General features: G+C 32.5%; 1 protein-coding gene across 5 annotated transcripts in view; it reads left to right on the top strand.

Moving 5' to 3' along the window:
* Positions 1-18,663, top strand: part of LOC145298432 (hydroxymethylglutaryl-CoA synthase 1-like) — a 413,120-nt gene that overhangs the window by 349,580 nt on the left and 44,877 nt on the right. For all 5 annotated transcript variants that reach the window (XM_080144321.1, XM_080144319.1, XM_080144320.1 and 2 more), the window contains exon 2: positions 14,178-14,643. In XM_080144321.1, the coding sequence (XP_080000447.1) occupies positions 14,199-14,643 (445 nt within the window). In that variant the 5' untranslated portion in view covers positions 14,178-14,198. The remainder of the gene's footprint in view (positions 1-14,177; positions 14,644-18,663) is intronic.

Here is an 18,663-nt window from a genome sequence, read left to right as displayed (position 1 = left end):
ATCTGACCTGCGACAAATGAATATTGCCTTTAAATTTATTGTCGACAAGTAGTTTTTTAATATTAATGCATTCAGTGTGCAATTTTATTTTCTAGTATTATGAATTGTACGCCATGTTTGTTAATGCAAAGAAGTTGTTCATTGAGTATGCGCAGATGCTGTTCAAGTTTTGCAGCAGACGACAAGTGCATTACTTTTACTGAATCCCTCAAAAAAAAAAAAAAAGAGAGAATTCAACCAGTTTGCTCTTAATTTTTTTAATTTTTAAATAAAGAAGACTTACCTGCAAAGAGTTGCTTCTTAAGGGTATTTACCTCCAACCTCTCTATATTAAGAACGACTTTCAGAACAAACACCCTCAACTTCTCCATGTTAAGAACGGCTTTCAGAATAAACATCTTTGCAAGTAAGTTTTCAGTGGGAAAACAGGCTGTATTGACCCCATTTTTTTTTGTTTTTGTTTCTTTCTGTATTCAGAAAGTTTGTTTTTTTTCTTTCCGTTTGCACATGCTCACAACCTGCAGTTTCTCTTACCTGCTAAGGCTAAAATATGGCTGCCAGACAAAACTATTATAGGAAAACATGGGATAATGAATTTTGTTGTATCTTTTGAACTACTTATCAGTGATAAATTTAAAGGTGATATTCGTTCATAGCAGGTCAGATTACCCCTATATATAGCCTTAAAAGTCAACATTCTGAAGTGCACGTTTACCATTATTACAAATAAATTATATAACAAAACTGAATACAAATGCTATGTACTTATGTTTGATTGTTTACACAATATATGTTGAAATATTTCTGTGCCATATATATATATATGTATATATATATGAGCAAACAGTTAATAAAACATGTTAAAAACACTTTGAAAAAGAGTTAAAAACATATTTAATCTGAAAAGGAAACACTTGATAACTGGATAGTCCTTAATCCGTGGAGTTTCAAAGAAATATTTCCTTCTCATCAGAGGGTAGGAATTAGCAAAATGCGGGATCGGATTTTGCATACAAAAGTATTTGATGAAACTGCAAGTAAGTCGAAGATCTTACTTGATAACAAAAAGTGAAGCAGAGGGAATATGGTAAATAAAAAGGTGATTACACGTGAATGGATAGTTTGGTGAAAGATAAATTATCCAATGACGGTAAAATCCAAAAATATAAATCCAAGAAAGTTAATTGAATTTCCATTCGCACAAGTAAAATCCAAGGAAATCACGTAATTGGAAGATATAAGCTCTATCTCCTATTTGGTTTTATCGAGCTTTTACATCTGGTTGAGATTACTTTATAAATATTAATTCTTTAATATTTATAATATACTTTAGTTTTACCATCTTGGATCATTTTGGTAAATTTAATTGTAATTTTTATTTTATATATATATATATATATATATATATATATATATATATATATATGGCACTGGGGCTGTGTGTGCTGAATGTAATTGCAAAGGAGAATAAGCAAAGGTGATATCAAAATGAGTCTTGCAATAAATAATAAGCCACTAATTTATTGCGAAAAGTGCAATGTAACTCTTTGTGTGAACTGGTTTGCTCCTTACTATAATGTGTAATATTTTATCTTGAATGTATAACCTCTTCGGTTCTAAAATAGATCACTTGTAAGTTGTATCCAATGTCGTATTTATAGGAGAGTCTAAATATGATAAATAACCTTTTTCTTTCAATTTGTGTATTCAAACTCCTTTTTAGTCATTACTCGGTTTCAACTTAATAGTAAAAGAAAATTTAGATATCCAGGATGTTAAGGGATTAAACATTCAATTATCTACACTTATGAGATTCCGTTTTAGGCTTTCTTGTACTCTATCAATGCCATGGCTATATTCATAATGATAGATTTCTTTGCTCTGTTATGTTAGGATTTTTCAAATAGTTGGTAGCAGATTATTAGTCTTCATTTGTTTTTTTTTTTTTGTTGTTTTTTTTTTTATCATTCCAAACAAGGCATGAAGCCACATGATGAAAAAAGTTAAAAATGCATTCTATTTCATAAGATTAGATTTAGTAAGAAAACAGAAAGTATGTTTGAGGTTAGGTTGATGTGAACAGGAAGAGACGTCATGGGAGGAAGTACATGGTAGAGAAGCAAAAGAATCTTACTTAGCTGAAGATTGTAGATTTTTTTCACTTTGCATGCACATATTGAAAATAATGACTGTATATTTTAATTTTGTTTTTCAAAATAAATTAAAATAAATCTTAGAATTTGTACAACATTAGTTTTTCTAGTCTGATATTTTAAATTTAATTATTTCATCCATTTGGAAAAACAGTTCTGTTATTTTCACAACGTTTCGACTGATGTAGCCTCCAACTTTCTTGTTGAACTCTGGACTCTTCTGTTGAACATGGAATTTCGAATGGGTAGAAGTCTTAAGCTTGCTGATGGAACGAAAACTTTCTATCCCCATGGATTAAATAACACTCAAGATGAGAACAGTAGTCTAAATAAGCGAAATGATATAACTCATCAATTCTCATCTCAAAAATTCACAAAAATCAAAATTCTCTTTTGAAAAAAAAAAAAATATCCGAATCTCCACCAATATATTTTTTTCTTTTTCATACAAAGGAGTCACCACTTATCAAGGCCCGGGGGCCACTCAAGGATAAGGGTTATTGAGTGTACAGTAAGTAGTCAGTGGGATAATGTAGTAATCGTTAGTAGTGAAAATTTGGTAAATTGGATTACTTAAGGGGATGTTTCATCAAGAATTTGTTTACATTGGACTTGAAGACTACCAAATTGTAGTTAGCTGGAAAATAGGCAAACTGAAAAGAGTTCCACAGGCGTTCAGTTCTAAGAAAAAAAGCATTGTTCATGGAATCTACGTTTAGGTTTAGGCACAGATAAATAGTGGGTGAAATTATTGATAGTAGTTTCAGCTAGACGAGTGTTTAATGTGTGGAACCATAGATTGGAGCTCAGACGAGCACTTGCCATAAAAATAACGATGAAGCAGAGATAGGCTCGCAACGTCTCTTCTGTGGAAAAGAGGTTCCAGGGAAGACTTTGAACTTTGTCAAGGCAGGATAAACTGCTTCTAGCAGCTGCTGCCCACATGTGGCAACAGTACTCCATCCTTGCACGCACTTGGCTCTTATACATGTAGAGAATTGCATCAGCAGTGAGATATCTACTGGAGTGGTAGAACAATCCCACCATTTTCCCAGCAGCCCTCGCAACGGATTTGATGTAGGCGTTCCATCTCGGATAAAAAAACAAAATGTAAAATCAGAACATTTTTTTATATTTTTTTAATTTTTTTTATATTTTTTTAATTTTTAATTTTTTTTTTTTTTTAATTTTTTTAATTTTTTTAATATTTTTTAATTTTTTAAATTTTTTTCTTATTTTTTTCTTTTTTCTTTTTTTCTTTTTATTTTTTTATTTTTTATTTAAAAAAATTTTTTTAGAGAGCTTTACATAACGAACAGAGAACTATTTACTTAATTGGAATTCTTATTGAGATGAGTGATTTTGCATTATTTATCCATTTATTTATTGCAGATTATTATCCTCATCTTGTTGTTTAACGACATTTCAATCAACTATTTTTATCCTGTCGCGAAGATCAGAGAAATACTTGGCTGCAACGTTGTGAATCAACAGCTAGAAGATGATGATAATAGTCTGCAATAAATGCATAAATACGACATAGAACTGTTGAGAAGCTCAAATGACAAATTAATTTTTGTTTTCACAACCCAAGATAAAGTATTTCTAATATACGAAAGTTCAGAAAGTCCCAATAAAAGCTCTATGACAAAAGTAGGTGTTTGTCTGTATGATAAAAATTAGGTACACATGTTCATTTCGGCTGGTGCCACATGTGTTGAAGTGGTATAGCTATGAAGATATGTGTGTATTCGTTAGTGTGCCTGTTTTGTTAGTGAGATTGTATGTATGAACTGCAGAAGTTTATAAATGTCCCTCATCATGCATCTGTTATTGCTGAAAGCCATTAAAGCCCAAAAGGGAGCCAGGATGTTGTCTGTGAAAAAGAAGAAAAATGTTGTTTGCATTTTTGAACAATACGCAAGATTCGGAAGTGAACATCTCTTGTTTCGAAAACAAACTGCCGATCAGAAATTCTATCTAATTGCTTTGGACAGTACAACATCAATCTTAAATGGTAAAATTGTTTGGCTGGAGTAAATATGAAGAGGCGAGTGGCGGTTCAGTGATGGTAACATTTCATTGTAGCATACGATGGATGTGTAATGTGTCCTAAAGACAGGTTAAGTTTTAAAGATGCCGGAGAGAAGATAAAATCTGGGCAGTATAGGGAAATGTGTGCAGAACAGGAGACTTTGATGGTATGGCCACGTTGAAATAATTGGATGAAAGTTTTTATTTTATTTTTTTATTTTTATTTTATCTATCTCCCACGACAGAATGATGTAACACAATAGTCAAAAAATAGAATTTAAAGAGCCAGCACCTTAGAGGAAGAGCACTGTCTGCAAAAAATGTCTGGGCAGCTCCATCAGTTTCTCAAGTAGTGGTGCCTTAAGTAGTAAGTAATAAACTAACTCCTTAAAGGGAGAAGGTAAAGTTTGAGAGGGTGGACCTCCTAGAACTGCACAGGAACCATAGCAATACTTCAGTCTGCAGGGAACAATTCATCTAAACAATGGCTTTGGTTCCAAGGGAAATTACTCTCGGCTAAAATTCTTGGATTAGTAGCTATGAAATAGTTGAGATAGCAGGTTCAGTTTACAGGCGGAAGGTCAAGCAATACAGTGATGGATATGGACATTATAGGATAAATGGAGACCTGGTTTGAGATAGGTTAATTTGCAAGTCAATTCCTTAAAGCTGTCCAACACATGCCAGAATAAAAAATGATGGTTAAAAGTTAAACTGAGATTTCATTATTCTAAGAATAGCACTTGCCCTTTATTATTTGGATTCTTCCGACTACTGTTCTCATCTTGAGTTTTATTTGCACAACGTTTCGGCTGATGTAATCTCCGACCCACTTCAGGTGTATCTGGCTGCTTTCTATTGAGCTCGAAAATCTACATGGAATTTTGAATGGTACCCTTTATTTAATCCAGAAAGATTCCAGAGTTCCACAAGATATGCCTGAAGAAAATTGAAGGTTACTGTTAAGTTTTGAGACATTGTGTTGAACACAGATGGCGGTGTAGTTCAGATCAGTAACCAAGATGGCGGTGTAGTTCAGATCAGTAACCAAGATGGCGGCGAAGAATTAAATGCGGTCCGTGACGTAGCAAATGGCGAACTGATTGAATCCAAAATTCAACGATTTTTATAATAATTTTGCAACGTTTTGATTGGTTGTTTAGCACAGCCGTTGGTTATAAAAATGATTGGCGAATCCATTCGTCTCATACCCCTCCTCACAAGCCAAAAACATTTTACAGTTACATTGGCCGAAATGTTGTGCTAATAAAACTCTAGATGAGAACAGTAGTCCAAACAATACAAATTATCAATCCTCATCTCAAAAATTTCAGAAACATAAGGCTTGCCCTGTTTACAAAACCTGGAAAAAAAAGGGGGGGGGGAACATGCTTCTTTTTTTTTTTTTTTTTTTTTTTTTTTTTTTTAATACAAATGCGTCATCGCTTACCAAGGCTAAAAGCCTCTCGAAGATGTTTCCTGAGAATTTCAGTTAGATGTTAAAACAATGTAAATTGAAAATGATTAAGGAAATGATCAAAGTTTGATTACTTCAAATGGTGGTGCGATTTTTTTTTTTTTTTTTTAAATACATATATTTAGTCATTTAATTATCTCTTCAAAAGATGTAAATATTTTCTGACAGAAAATCAAGAGAAAAGGTATAAGTGGGAGATGGGGGGGTAGATTTTAATGAGTGAAACAAAAATGAATGTAAAATGACTCCCAGACAACGCTGGGTATAATCAGTGAAAAATTAACTCGTGTAACTATGGTATGAATCTAATTAAAATAATTTGATTAAAATCAAAAACAAAATATATTCATGTGTGAAAGTTGTAGTAGGACATCCTAAAAGATTTTTTTTGAAAAGATTATATGACTTCCAGGACAGTCTGCATAGGTCGAGTATCATTTCTCATTCCTACTGAATGTTTGGTTCTTCCTCTCTATAATAAAGACCAATGTGTATGTATTTGTAACAGATAGGATTGCAAGGAACACCAGCAGGAGTGAATTTTTGCAGCTCGAGATTTTGAATATACTTCCTTTCTGGCTTATCCAATCAGAAGCCAGCTTTCAATCTCGTGACCGAGTTTATAAAAAGTTAAACCAAAAACTTTTTCTCTCTTTTTCTTCCTAGCACTTGGACTGAAGACCTCCCCATGTGGGATGTCACACAAACAACCCCGACCTTCGGGCATGGAGTTTGTCTAAGACGTAATACAAATAATCCAGCACGGCGACCAAACTTCAATATGGTGCATAAATGAACTCTCGTCCTCCATCAGCACTGTCTCTAATTTTTTGTGCCTGTCCATACACATGGACACATGTTTCTACTACTAACTTAAACGCACACATACATGAACTGTTTTCTCTTTCAACAGATCTTTCTAATCATTCGTCATCTCTACACAAGAACTCTTCCCAATACTAACCCTTTCTCTACAAACCTACTAACGAAGATAATCAATAAAGCTGTTATTAAATGTTAGGATGAGACTTGTCTTCCATTATCTCTCTTTCTCTTTCTCTCTCTCTCTTTCTTTCTCTCTACCTGGTCGTAAAATATGCTTAAATATAATAATTTGATTAACACAGATTTCATATTTATTATTATAGAGCCAATTCTCTGTTGATTATTATATTGTACCTAATATATAGTAGTGATTTCAAAACTTAAAAATATATACCATATATTTCGTTGAATAATGTGACCGTCAGAAAAGACGAGGTACAAAATTGGAGCAAATTTTAATAAGTTTATCATATATCGGTTGTATAAGACGACTGCTAAATCACGAAACCATGTTTGTTTAGCCTAGGCTAGAGATTGCAACACCCGGTATCTTATGAAATATTGGTTTTATTTTTTAACTTTAAGAGTTGTCTTATACGTCAAAATATTTGGTGTGTGTGTGTGTATATATATACATATATATATATATATATATATATATATATATATATATAAACATGACAGAAAAAAAAAGAAGACATCTCTAGAAACTTATTTCAATAAACATATAATTTATAGAACAAAATCAAAAATAAACGGTCACAAATTTAATAACTAATATTTGGTTGACCTTCCCTTTGCTGTTTTAATGCTAGGATCCTTCTAGGCATGGCATTGATCAGTTAACGAATATCACATTGAGGAATTTCTTGCCATGTCTGATGCAATAATGCTAAAAGTTCAGCCTTAGAAGATGACTTCCTTTTCTTTCAGGTTTTCAATTGGGTTCACATCTGGGGACTGACTTGGCCATGGAAGTTTATTAATCCCATTTTGGCTCAACCAATGTTCTGTCATCATAGCAGAGTGACAAAAAGCTCCATCTTCCATAAATAGGGAATGAACTTGATTCATTTTACCATTTGAGAATATTGGTAGGATTCCTTCATGTAATATTTAAACATATTTAGCAGAATTGATGTAATCTTCACACTCCACCAGGTCTGAGTGACCATCACTCCAAATTGCACCCTATACGAAGAAACCCTCATTCAGCGTTGGCTGCAGTCTTTTTATGTCAAACTCTTGCTGAGGGAACCTCCATTCCCATACCCTTCCAAATCCTGACTCCTCAGATAAAATGACATTGGCCTAAAACGTCATAAGTCTCTCCATCTCACGAGTCCAATCTTTTCTGCACTTGATATTGGCAGGATGAAGACAAGGTTTCCTTCTTACAGCTCTACCATAGTAGCCCAGCTTGTGAAGATTCCTGGCAGCTGTTCTGAGATTGACACCAGCCTGTGTTGCAATGCCAGAGGCTTTGCACTGAGGATCCTCTTCAACATTTCTTTTCATAAGACGAAAGGTTCTTTCAGAGGGCCTGGTGCCAACTGGATGAGGTTTTGTGCACTCTTTGTCCTCTCTTGTGAATTGTATGATTACTCTATAAACAGTCGAAAGGAGTATTGAAAGATTTCCTGTTATTTTGTATTGACTAAGACCACTTTTATGTTGACCCACGATTCATCCCATTCGCAGAAATCCTTATAGGTCTGATGCTCCTTTGATTCATAGCATGCTTCAATGTTGTTAGATGCAATTTTAATGAGATACTTATTGCAGCACTATTCTGATCTGTAAATATAAATAAGCATATATTAATTTTGTGAAAAATATTTATCTTAGTGTCTATTCTTTTTTGTCATGCCTGTGTATGTGTGTGTATGTATCTATGTATGTATATACTTTCAGTTTGTTTTTACATAAGCAGTAATTTGTTGCTACACAGTCATGAGCATGTTTCGGTCTTCTAGTATTTAGTAACTAGAGACCTCTTCAGGCAACTACGCTCATATTCAAAAGCAGAATCAGTAATATGAGCATAGTTGCCTGAAGAGGTCTCTAGTTACTAAATACTAGAAGACCGAAACATACTCATGACTGTGTAGCAACACATAATTGCTTATGTAAAAACAAATTGAAAGTCTACCTTTCTCTACTTCGGCATTGAGCATTTGTATTAACCTCGTTATATTTCACTGGTTACCTTACCTTTGAAAAATAGTAACCTCAAATTATATATATGTATATATATATAGCTTGGGTGCTATCAGCTAGAATCGAAACCAAAACATTTAGAGCTCCAGTATTATTCATTACCATTTGAGCTAAGTGCATAGAAGTAACACATTTTGTCAACATACGCTTGCCAAATTCCAATTTATTTTTCAATTTTACCCATATAGCAGCTATTATTACCAATTAAAAACCTAATCGAATTTATTCTATAGGTCCAAGTCTCCTATATATCGAGTTTCAAGTCTGTAGGGAAAAAATTGACAGAGTAGTTTAGTAGAGACTGTTCCACATAGACTGACAAACAAGGTCACTTATATATATATTATTACTTGGAATAGTATTAAAATATATAAACAAATAATACAAAGTTCTTTTTAAATAGCTCAATAGTGCAATACTAGAGCTATAAATATTTCTTTTAATTCACAGCTTCACAAGGAATAATCACTCATTTTATTATACATTTCAAGACATTAGATTTTATTTACAACACTTATGTACTTTTACAATGTTAATTTTTTTAAGTTTTTGTATGCACTTGGATTTAGTTCAGATGGTAACGAATAACGCTGGAAAGCTATATGTTTTAGTTTCAATTCTAACTGATGGCACCAAAGTCATATTTTTTAACTTTTGAATTCATTAATATATATTGGGCACAATAATATAATAAAGAATTGCCTCTATAAAAATAAATACAAAATTTGCATAATTTAAAATATCATATTTAAGAGTATCTTACAATCAGGCAACATCTGGCAGCCTGCTAGTATATATAAAATAATTATAACGGATCGTTTTTTTATGATTTCTCTTTGTTGTTGGTGAAATTTGTAACATTTTCGTGGATATCATTATTGATCGTGTTTTTTGGACACCTTGAAAATTTTGTTATGATGCTGGTCTACTGTTTAAAAACCTTTTATAGTTCAAAGTATGACTTAAAATAAACACTACTTTGAAACAGCTGTAAGCAACTATATTTTTGTATATGCTTTTTGTTTGGAACTTGATTAGAAAATGGTTTAAAGGGATCAAAATATGTGCGCACATTTTTAAAGCAAACATTGTTAAAAGCAGAAATTCTCTATTTAATTATACCTTTTTTCATTTTTTCAATTTTTTGTGATCTTTATTATGTTAAAATCAACACAATTAATGTCTATTCCATATGTATCATGAACGTTTTCGATTCGTCAAATCATCATTACTAGCATTATAGAATTTATATTGTTAATGTCTTTCCTGAAATAGTGAAAACGTTCTCCCAGTATCTAACTTCATGTAGCTTTTGAAATCTCTTAAGTCTTTTTCATTTGCTTTTACACATGATGATTTGACAAAGAATCAAAAACGTTTGTGATACATATATGAAACATATTATTTTGTTTTGAGTTTAACACAAAAATGATCATTAGCAAAAACGATAACAATGTTTGCTTATATATATATATATATATATATATATATATATATATATATATATATATATATATACGGACTCCCTTGTCGATTTTTTTTTTTTTTAAGATGTATGAGGTTCATACAACTAAGTTGTCTGAAATCGACAGACATGATTTGTTTATATTGGTGAAGGCATTGTGTAGAACCAACCACACTTTTTGGAACAACTGTTAATCTCAGTTGATGCAAATGATTACCACAAGATAAAGACAGTAGACCTCAGGTTTTACATCAGTAGATGCATGTCTTACCAAAGACTGAGTGCATCTCTTCCAGTGGTTTTAAACACACCCTCAAATACTAACCTGGAAATTTCTATGTTGGCATGATACATATATATTCCCAAATGCTCACTGATCAGGTACTAGTCAGGCTCATTGTTGCTGGACAGTCAACGTGATTATACTGTGTGTGTGTGTGTGTGTATATATATATATATATATATATATATATATATATATATATACACGAGCAAACAGTTAATAAAACATGTTAAAAAACACTTTGAAAAAGAGTTAAAAACATATTTAATCTGAAAAGGAAACACTTGATAAGTAGATAGTCCTTAATCCACGGAGTTTCGAAGAAATACTTTCCTTCTTATCAGAGGGTAGGAATTAGCAAAATGCAGGATCGGATTTTGCATACAAAAGTATTTGATGGCACAACAAGTAAGTCAAAGATCTTACTTGATAACAAAAAAGTGAAGCAGAGGGAATATGGTGAAGAAAAAGGTGATTACACGTGAATGGATAGTCTGGTGGAAGATAAATAATCCAGTGACGGTAAAATCCAAATATATAACTTCAAGAAAGTTAATTGAATTTCCATTTGCACAAGTAAAATCCAAGGAAATCCCGTAATTGGAAGATGGTCCAAAATAATCCAAAGGTGATGGAATAATTCACAAAAATGTGTACAAGGGAAAAAAATTCCAATAATATTAATAAAAGAAAAATAAGATATGCTTTTCACTCTATGGCCGAGACATAAATAATATATATATATATATATATATATATATATAAATAAAATAAAAATTACAATTCTCGGCAGCCGTGTAGAAAAGCATATCTTATTTTTCTTTTATTAATATTATTGGAATTTTTCCCCCATTTTCCTTGTACATATTTGTAAATTATTCCACGGATTTCGGCTTCTTAGATTATTTTGAACCATCTTCCAATTACGTGATTTCCTTGGATTTTACTTGTGCGAATGGAAATTTAATTAACTTTCTTAGACTTATATTTTTGGATTTTACCGTCATTGGATGCTTTTCTTTTCATCTGACTATCCATTCACGTGAAATCACCTTTTTCTTCACCATGTTCCCTCTGCTTCACTTTTTGTTATCAAGTAAGATCTTTGACTTACTTGCAGTTTCATCAAATACTTTTGTATGCAAAATCCGATCCCGCATTTTGCTGATTCCTACCCTTTGATGAGAAGGAAAGTATTTTTTTGAAACTCCAGATTAAGGACTATCCAGTTATCAAGTGTTTCCTTTTCAGATTAAATATGTTTTTAACTCTTTTTCAAACTGTTTTTTAACATGTTTTATTAACTATTTGCTCTTTATATATATATATATATATATATATATATATATATATATATATATATATATATATATAATGGCATCCTTATTTGTTACCTTGTAGCCTCTCACCTCTTTTGATGAGAAGCATTAGGCTTCTAAATGCCTAGGTATAAATGTGGTCCTTCCACCCAGGTCAGCAGATGACTTTTGACCCTGCTGAACTGGTCTGGCTGTTGAGCGTCTATCTTCCGAGAAAACTCAACATAAATTCTCAGCATCTCGGGCTTTGTGTCGATTTCTGCTGAAAAATCAATTAGCTTCGCATGCACGCCAGAAAAAGAAAACCGAATTGCAGAGTTCTAACTACAAAAAAGTTAATTTCACGAAGATTACAAGTTTTTACATATGTACATCGTTCAGTTCGATTAGACTAGAAACATCAAGATTTCCCAAGATCTTATTCTTCGTTCTCCACGATGGCTGTCAAGATGGATGGAGGAGGTTGTGGCGTTCTTGGGAGCGTGTACTTTCCCCAAGATTCGGCTTCAATCTGCTCTAATTGGCACAGGCATTTTCTTATAAACAAAGGGGAAGGGTTGGTTGGGACAATCTGCTAAACCATTCAGGGTCCAACACGTCTTTTGGGAGATTCCCGAAGTCTTTTGCGTGCGTGCATCTCAACAGGTTATCCATAGCCTGCGAATCTGGGACCAAAACTAAATTTCTTTTCACACGCCCAAAAAGGTCAATCACTGTCACTTTCCTACTCAGAACGTTTGAGCAGGTGTTCCTCAGGTCAAACGAATGTATGGTTCCACCTTATTCTGACATTTCCTGTCATTTTTTAAACAATAAAATATCTGTCTGTTTTTTACAAAACACAATAAACTTCTCCCTTTTTATAGGTCACCTGCCGCTGTCCAGGATTCAATCAACGTTTAACAGATAATCTCAGCATAATTACCCGACCTTACTCAGAGTTTTAGAGAATCTTATTCTCGCCAATGGGGAGCAATATCGCTCCTCTAGATGGTCACGTCATATAAAAAGTTTTGATAACCCCTAGTCCCATTGATATATCTTCCTTATTGAATTGATAATCAAATCTATATGCACCAGAATATATTTTTGTATTGACGATATTTTTTCTTTTGTATCTAAGCTCCACCTTACATCGTGATTGGTTGGTTGGTTATTTTTGTTTTTTGGCATATCAAACCTTTTCGGGTTATTTAATGCCAAAATCCAATTATTTGGAAGAAATTTTTTTTAATAGAATATATATATTTTTTGGAAGTCGGGTTCTATTTAACCCATAGTTGGGACCCTAACAGGTACTACCACTCCGGGTCAGAGTGGACCTGGGAGCAATGACAATTAAAGGGTGGCTCCACACTCCCTAAAGCCCACAAGCTGGGGCCTCACCATTGGATAAAGTTTAAGGTCATATCCAGGATCCTTACATCTTGAGCTTTTTATTATCTCGATAAGTTTCCATTTAAAGAATCCTTCAATACTACTATGATCCTCTCACATACACACACACACACACACACATAATATATATATATATATATATATATATATATATATATATATATATATATATATGGCACAATCACGTTGACACACCGGTTCTCGCCAGATCACCAAAGTTAAACAACATTGAGCCTGGCCAGTACCAGATGGGTGACTATTTGGAAAGGCTAGGTACTGTATGTCATAGAAATTTCCAGGTTGGTATCTGGGGGCGCATTAATTCACTGGGAGAAATGCAACCCTAGTCTTCATTAAGACATGCATCTAGGAGAAGGAAACTGATGTAAAACCTGTGGTCTACTGCATACTCTGTCCTGTGGCAGTCATCTGCACCGTCAAAGCGTAGCAGTAATACCAAAAGGTATGGTTGGTTCTGCACAAAGCCTTCACCACTATAGACAAATCATCAGTGTTGATTTCTGATCAACTTAGTTTTGTGGCGAAAGCTCATACATCAAAAATGACGGGAGAGTTCATCATATATTTATTTTATATTTATTCCAGGTTAAGAATATTCAAAGATAAAAACCAATAACGAAGTTTATATAATAGTGCTCAATAATAAATAGAGCAAGATATATATTTTTATTTATATTCAAATAAACATTTTTATCATGATAATGTTTTAGTCAGTTAGTTATAAATAACTAAACACCTCATCAGGCAACACAAGTCCCTTTTCTTAGAAGTTCAAATACTCAAGTCCAGGTTGCGGATTTGAACTCTTAAAAGACAGAACTTGTATCACCTGATGAGGTTTTTAGTTATTTATAATTAATGGAACCAAACATTGTCGTGATCATATAGTTACATTAAACGTTTATTTGAATATAAATAAGTGCATGTGTAATATATTATGGACTTACTAATTTATTAAACTTTTTTATTATTACTTTTTTAGGGCATTCTCCCATGAGGTATCATGCCTGCCTCTTCAACACAGCATCCAAACACACGGCCGAAAGATGTTGGGATCTTGGCCATGGAAGTTTATTTTCCAGCTCATTATGTTGATCAAACAGAACTTGAAGCTTTCGATGGTGTTTCGTCAGGAAAGTACACCATTGGTCTTGGTCAGTCTGCCATGGGTTTCTGCTCAGACCGGGAGGACATTAACTCTTTGTGCCTCACTGTCCTGCAACAATTAATGGAGAAATATAATCTGTCGTATTCGAATATTGGTCGCCTTGAGGTCGGCACCGAAACCATTCTGGATAAATCGAAGAGCGTAAAGACTGTCCTGATGCAATTGTTCGAGGCCAGTGGAAACAGTTCTGTTGAGGGAATCGATACAACAAACGCTTGTTATGGTGGGACAGCTGCACTTTTTAATGCCATCAATTGGGTGGAGTCTTCTGCTTGGGACGGTCAGTATTTCCTTTTCTACGGTCAAAGTTTCAGAAAAAAAGGCAAAAAAAAGTTGTTGTTTTTTTTGTTTTTTTTTAATTGATTTCTTTTTTCTTAATGTTATATCTTTATTTATTTTTTGTATTTTCATTATCTAATATATAAAGCAATTTTGTGGTAGATTTTAAGTTAGACCTAAATAGCATTTAAACTGACAAATTTTTTTTTTTTTTTTTTCATTTTAATAAGTTACCACTAAAGTTGTGATGCGATGATTCCAATATTTTTTTCTTAATTCTGATACAATTACCAATTCTGTTCTAAACACCAGATTGCGATACACTTTTCAATTTTGATTCTTTTAAAATCTCTAAAGATTTAATTATAGAGGGTTTTTTTTTTAATTTAGTTATTGGTAGTTTAAAATCAATAAATATTTATAATTTATCATGAATACCAGCAATTATAGTGGAACAGTTAAACTTTTAAATGCCAGGTGGAGTCTTTCACCTAGGGTAGTTTCTTTTATACAAAGTTTTTAAAAAATGGAAAAAACATTTTGTTTGCTTCTGCTTTTTTATTTGATTACTTTTTAAATGATTTTCTTTATCATTTTATTTTTATTATGTCACATATAAAATAATTTCAAAAGTTGGTTCTTAATTATATTTTTTTCAGCTGACAAACTTTGATTCTGAATAGCCATTTTTTTTTATGTTAATACCACTATAATAACAAACTTTGGTTCTTGTCCAGAATTCTCTTTTATATTAAAAAGCAAAAATAAAGAAAAACCTGATGTATATACCCGTGACAAAACAAAAACATCATATTTCAAAATTTGCATAAAATGATCAAGTAGTTTTATTTTTAAATAAGAAAATACAAATTTTATGACCAGCAGAAGAGCAGATTGAACCCTGGTCTCAAAGCCCATTAGTGAACACCAACGATTAAATTAAATAGTTAAATAAACTCTATTAATACTAAGTTAATTTTATGTGTAATAAACTTTGTAGTCGATTTTTCTGTTTAAATTAAGAAATAGATAATTAAATAAATATTTTAAACTTTCTAGGGCAATTGCTCTTGACATATCAAAGGCCTTTGATAGAGTATGGCATAAAGGTCTACTTCACAAGATCTCCAGCTACGGTATAGCTGGAAATGTCTTCTCAATTATTAAATCATTTCTCTCTGATAAGTTCATAAGAGTAATAGTTGATCGGCAGAAATCAGAAGCTCACAGTATTAATGCTGGAGCAAGAAAAGTAGCCACCATACTAATAGAATTTTAACATCTCCCAACTGTCAACAGCTTAACCATATGAAACCGCATTTCTCTCTCCCTCACTCTTACTCTGAAAACTAGAAACAAATGAATACATAAAAAAAACAAAAGGTAAAAAAATAAAACAAACAAATTAATAAATTAAAATACACTTGTCAAAAGGAAATTAAAGTTGCCACGAATAAAAGATATACAGCCATAAAACAACCTAAGATATGGGAAATTTTAAATCAAGGGTAATAAATAATCACCAAGCTAAAAGAATCACCTAACACCTCCTAATAATGACAGCTTAAACACGGGGGCGGGGGGGGGGACAGCATTCCCTCTTCCCCTCACCACACCTCCAAAAAAAACTCTATTGCTCACATTCACAAAATATATAATATATGCCCCAACTTTCCCCAGAATGTACATCATACATATAAAAACCAATGTTTCAATTTTGATTCTTTTTTGGTCTGATGAAATGCTGTCCCTGAATTGGGACTCTACTGAAACATGTATGCACATATGTAACCAATAATGTTTGTATAAGAAACAGACTCATATATATATATATATATATATATATATATAATGTATTTCCTGAATGAAACCTTAAGATGCCAAGTCATTGAACGATATGCGATGTTTAAAAGTGACTATAAAATAGTTTAAATTATGTTAATGGCAGATTGAGGAATAAAGGGAATTTATGCATTTTGACTATCGAGAACACAGAATTGAGAAAGAAGACGTCCACTGATTGTGGGTCGCATTATTTTTTTAGACTGTGATAACAACAACAACAAGCATGTCAAATTATTTTACTTTTGTTTTTCTTTATTTATCACTAAAAAAACTCAAAATCTACAAAATTTTAAACAGTGATTTTTTTTTTTTTTTTTTTTTTTTTTTTTTTTAAATGGGTTAGTTTTTATTTTCCGTGATGTAAGCATTGTGTGAATTTGAAATGAAAAAAAAAAACACAAACTGATTTCATACCAGATGAAGATAAATTGATTTTTTTAAATAAATGTTTGTTTTAAAAAAAAAAAATCTTTGTAGTCATGTCTTAAACTTACAAATTTTAATCCAAATTAATACAGTGCTTATATCAAAGAAAAAAAACCCCCAAAATTAGTTATTTTGTTTATTTGGTAAAGATAAATTGATTTTTTAAATAAATGTTTCTTTTAAAAACAAAATCTGTGCCGTCATATCTCATTAACTTACAAATTTTAACTAAAATTCAGACAATGCTTACATCAAGGACCCCCCCCCCCAAAAAAAAAACCCAAGTTATTTTGTTTATTTGGTACAAGTACACGATTCCTTTGTTTTCTCGTCTGTGGACATTGCATGTATTGAATACATGATTTGGGTGAATCAGCTGGCAGATTACTATTTGTCCTCTAAATGGTTCCTGGTCTAATGGAAAAAATGGAAATGGCCTAAACTGGCTTCCTCCAAAGGAGGAAGTTCCATGGAAGTATGAAATTCAAAAGCAGTCCTCAGTTGCATGTATATTGCCGTTAGGGGACATAATGATGTTAGGTTTTTGCAACTCTTGCAGGGAGGTGTTATGTCCTCTTACATACAGCGCCTGGAATTCCCAAATTGGTCACCCATCTGGTACTGACCAGGCTCAGCATTGCTTAACTTCAATTATCTAATGAGAACTGGTGTGTCAATGTGATTATGCCGGTCTTATGACTCATATGTGCCTCCTTTCTGTCTCTAAGACCCCATCAAATTTTTTGTTGCTTTTACTATATAAATGATTATATAACAACCAGTTCTCTCATTCCTTTTGTCTTCAATTTCTGAAATGATGTTTTTTAATTCATGTTTTGACCTTGTTTCAGGATTACTTGATGAATTTTTATTTATCATTGTCCACAGTTCAGCTATTGACCTTAGGTCAAACAAATGCTGCGATTTCCAGTTTCTTTCCATTTGAAATAATCCTTTCAATTTGTTTATTTATTTTTTTTCATTATTCCAGTATCCTTTATACATAAAAGGTTAGCATCTTCCCATATATGGGTATTGTTGCCATATTTGGAATAATGTATATACTAGTTATTTCTCTTTTTTAGACAGGGTAAAAAAAACAAAAAACAATCTCTAATTTAATAGGTTCCACACAATCAACCAAGCCCAACCCCTGTCTCATCACCGTAATGTAATATCCCTTTGTCTGTGTTACTAGTACTTTAATGGAATGTGCTGTGACAAACTTGTAGTACTTATGCCCCCTTGGCATACATACCCAAAAATCCCACCCTTTCACTGTTAAAGTCCCTAGATGCCAGAAAGCTCTCTACTTCAAATTTCTTCCCTAGAACTGTTACACTTTGGAATTCCCTCTCTGTTTTCTGCTTCCTTGACTGTACTAACATGCATAGATTTAAATGAACAGACATCTCACTGCTCAACTCCCTACATAGTGTCTTTGTAGACATGATCCCTTTATGCCCAAATGGTGATATGACTTGTTTAGAGTGAAAAGAGTAAAAAAACAAAGTAATTTTTGAGTTAAGATGACTTTGTCCATGTTCCTAAGTTGTCTGTTTCATCTTACTACAGAAGTAGGTAATGATGTATAAAAGGAGACACTAACTTTTAAACACACCGGAAGTTGGCACACGCGTCTCTCAATTTAGGTATGGAAGCAAAGAATCGATACAATTTTCTATTATATATTTTATGTTTATTTTTTTTTAACTTAATTAAATATAGTTATTAAAAAAAGATATGTGAT

This window comes from Euprymna scolopes, chromosome 2 (genome assembly GCF_053919585.1).
Source record: "Euprymna scolopes isolate OS-2025 chromosome 2, ASM5391958v1, whole genome shotgun sequence".
Lineage (NCBI taxonomy): Eukaryota > Metazoa > Mollusca > Cephalopoda > Sepiida > Sepiolidae > Euprymna > Euprymna scolopes.
This window is presented reverse-complemented; position numbering and strand designations above follow the sequence as displayed.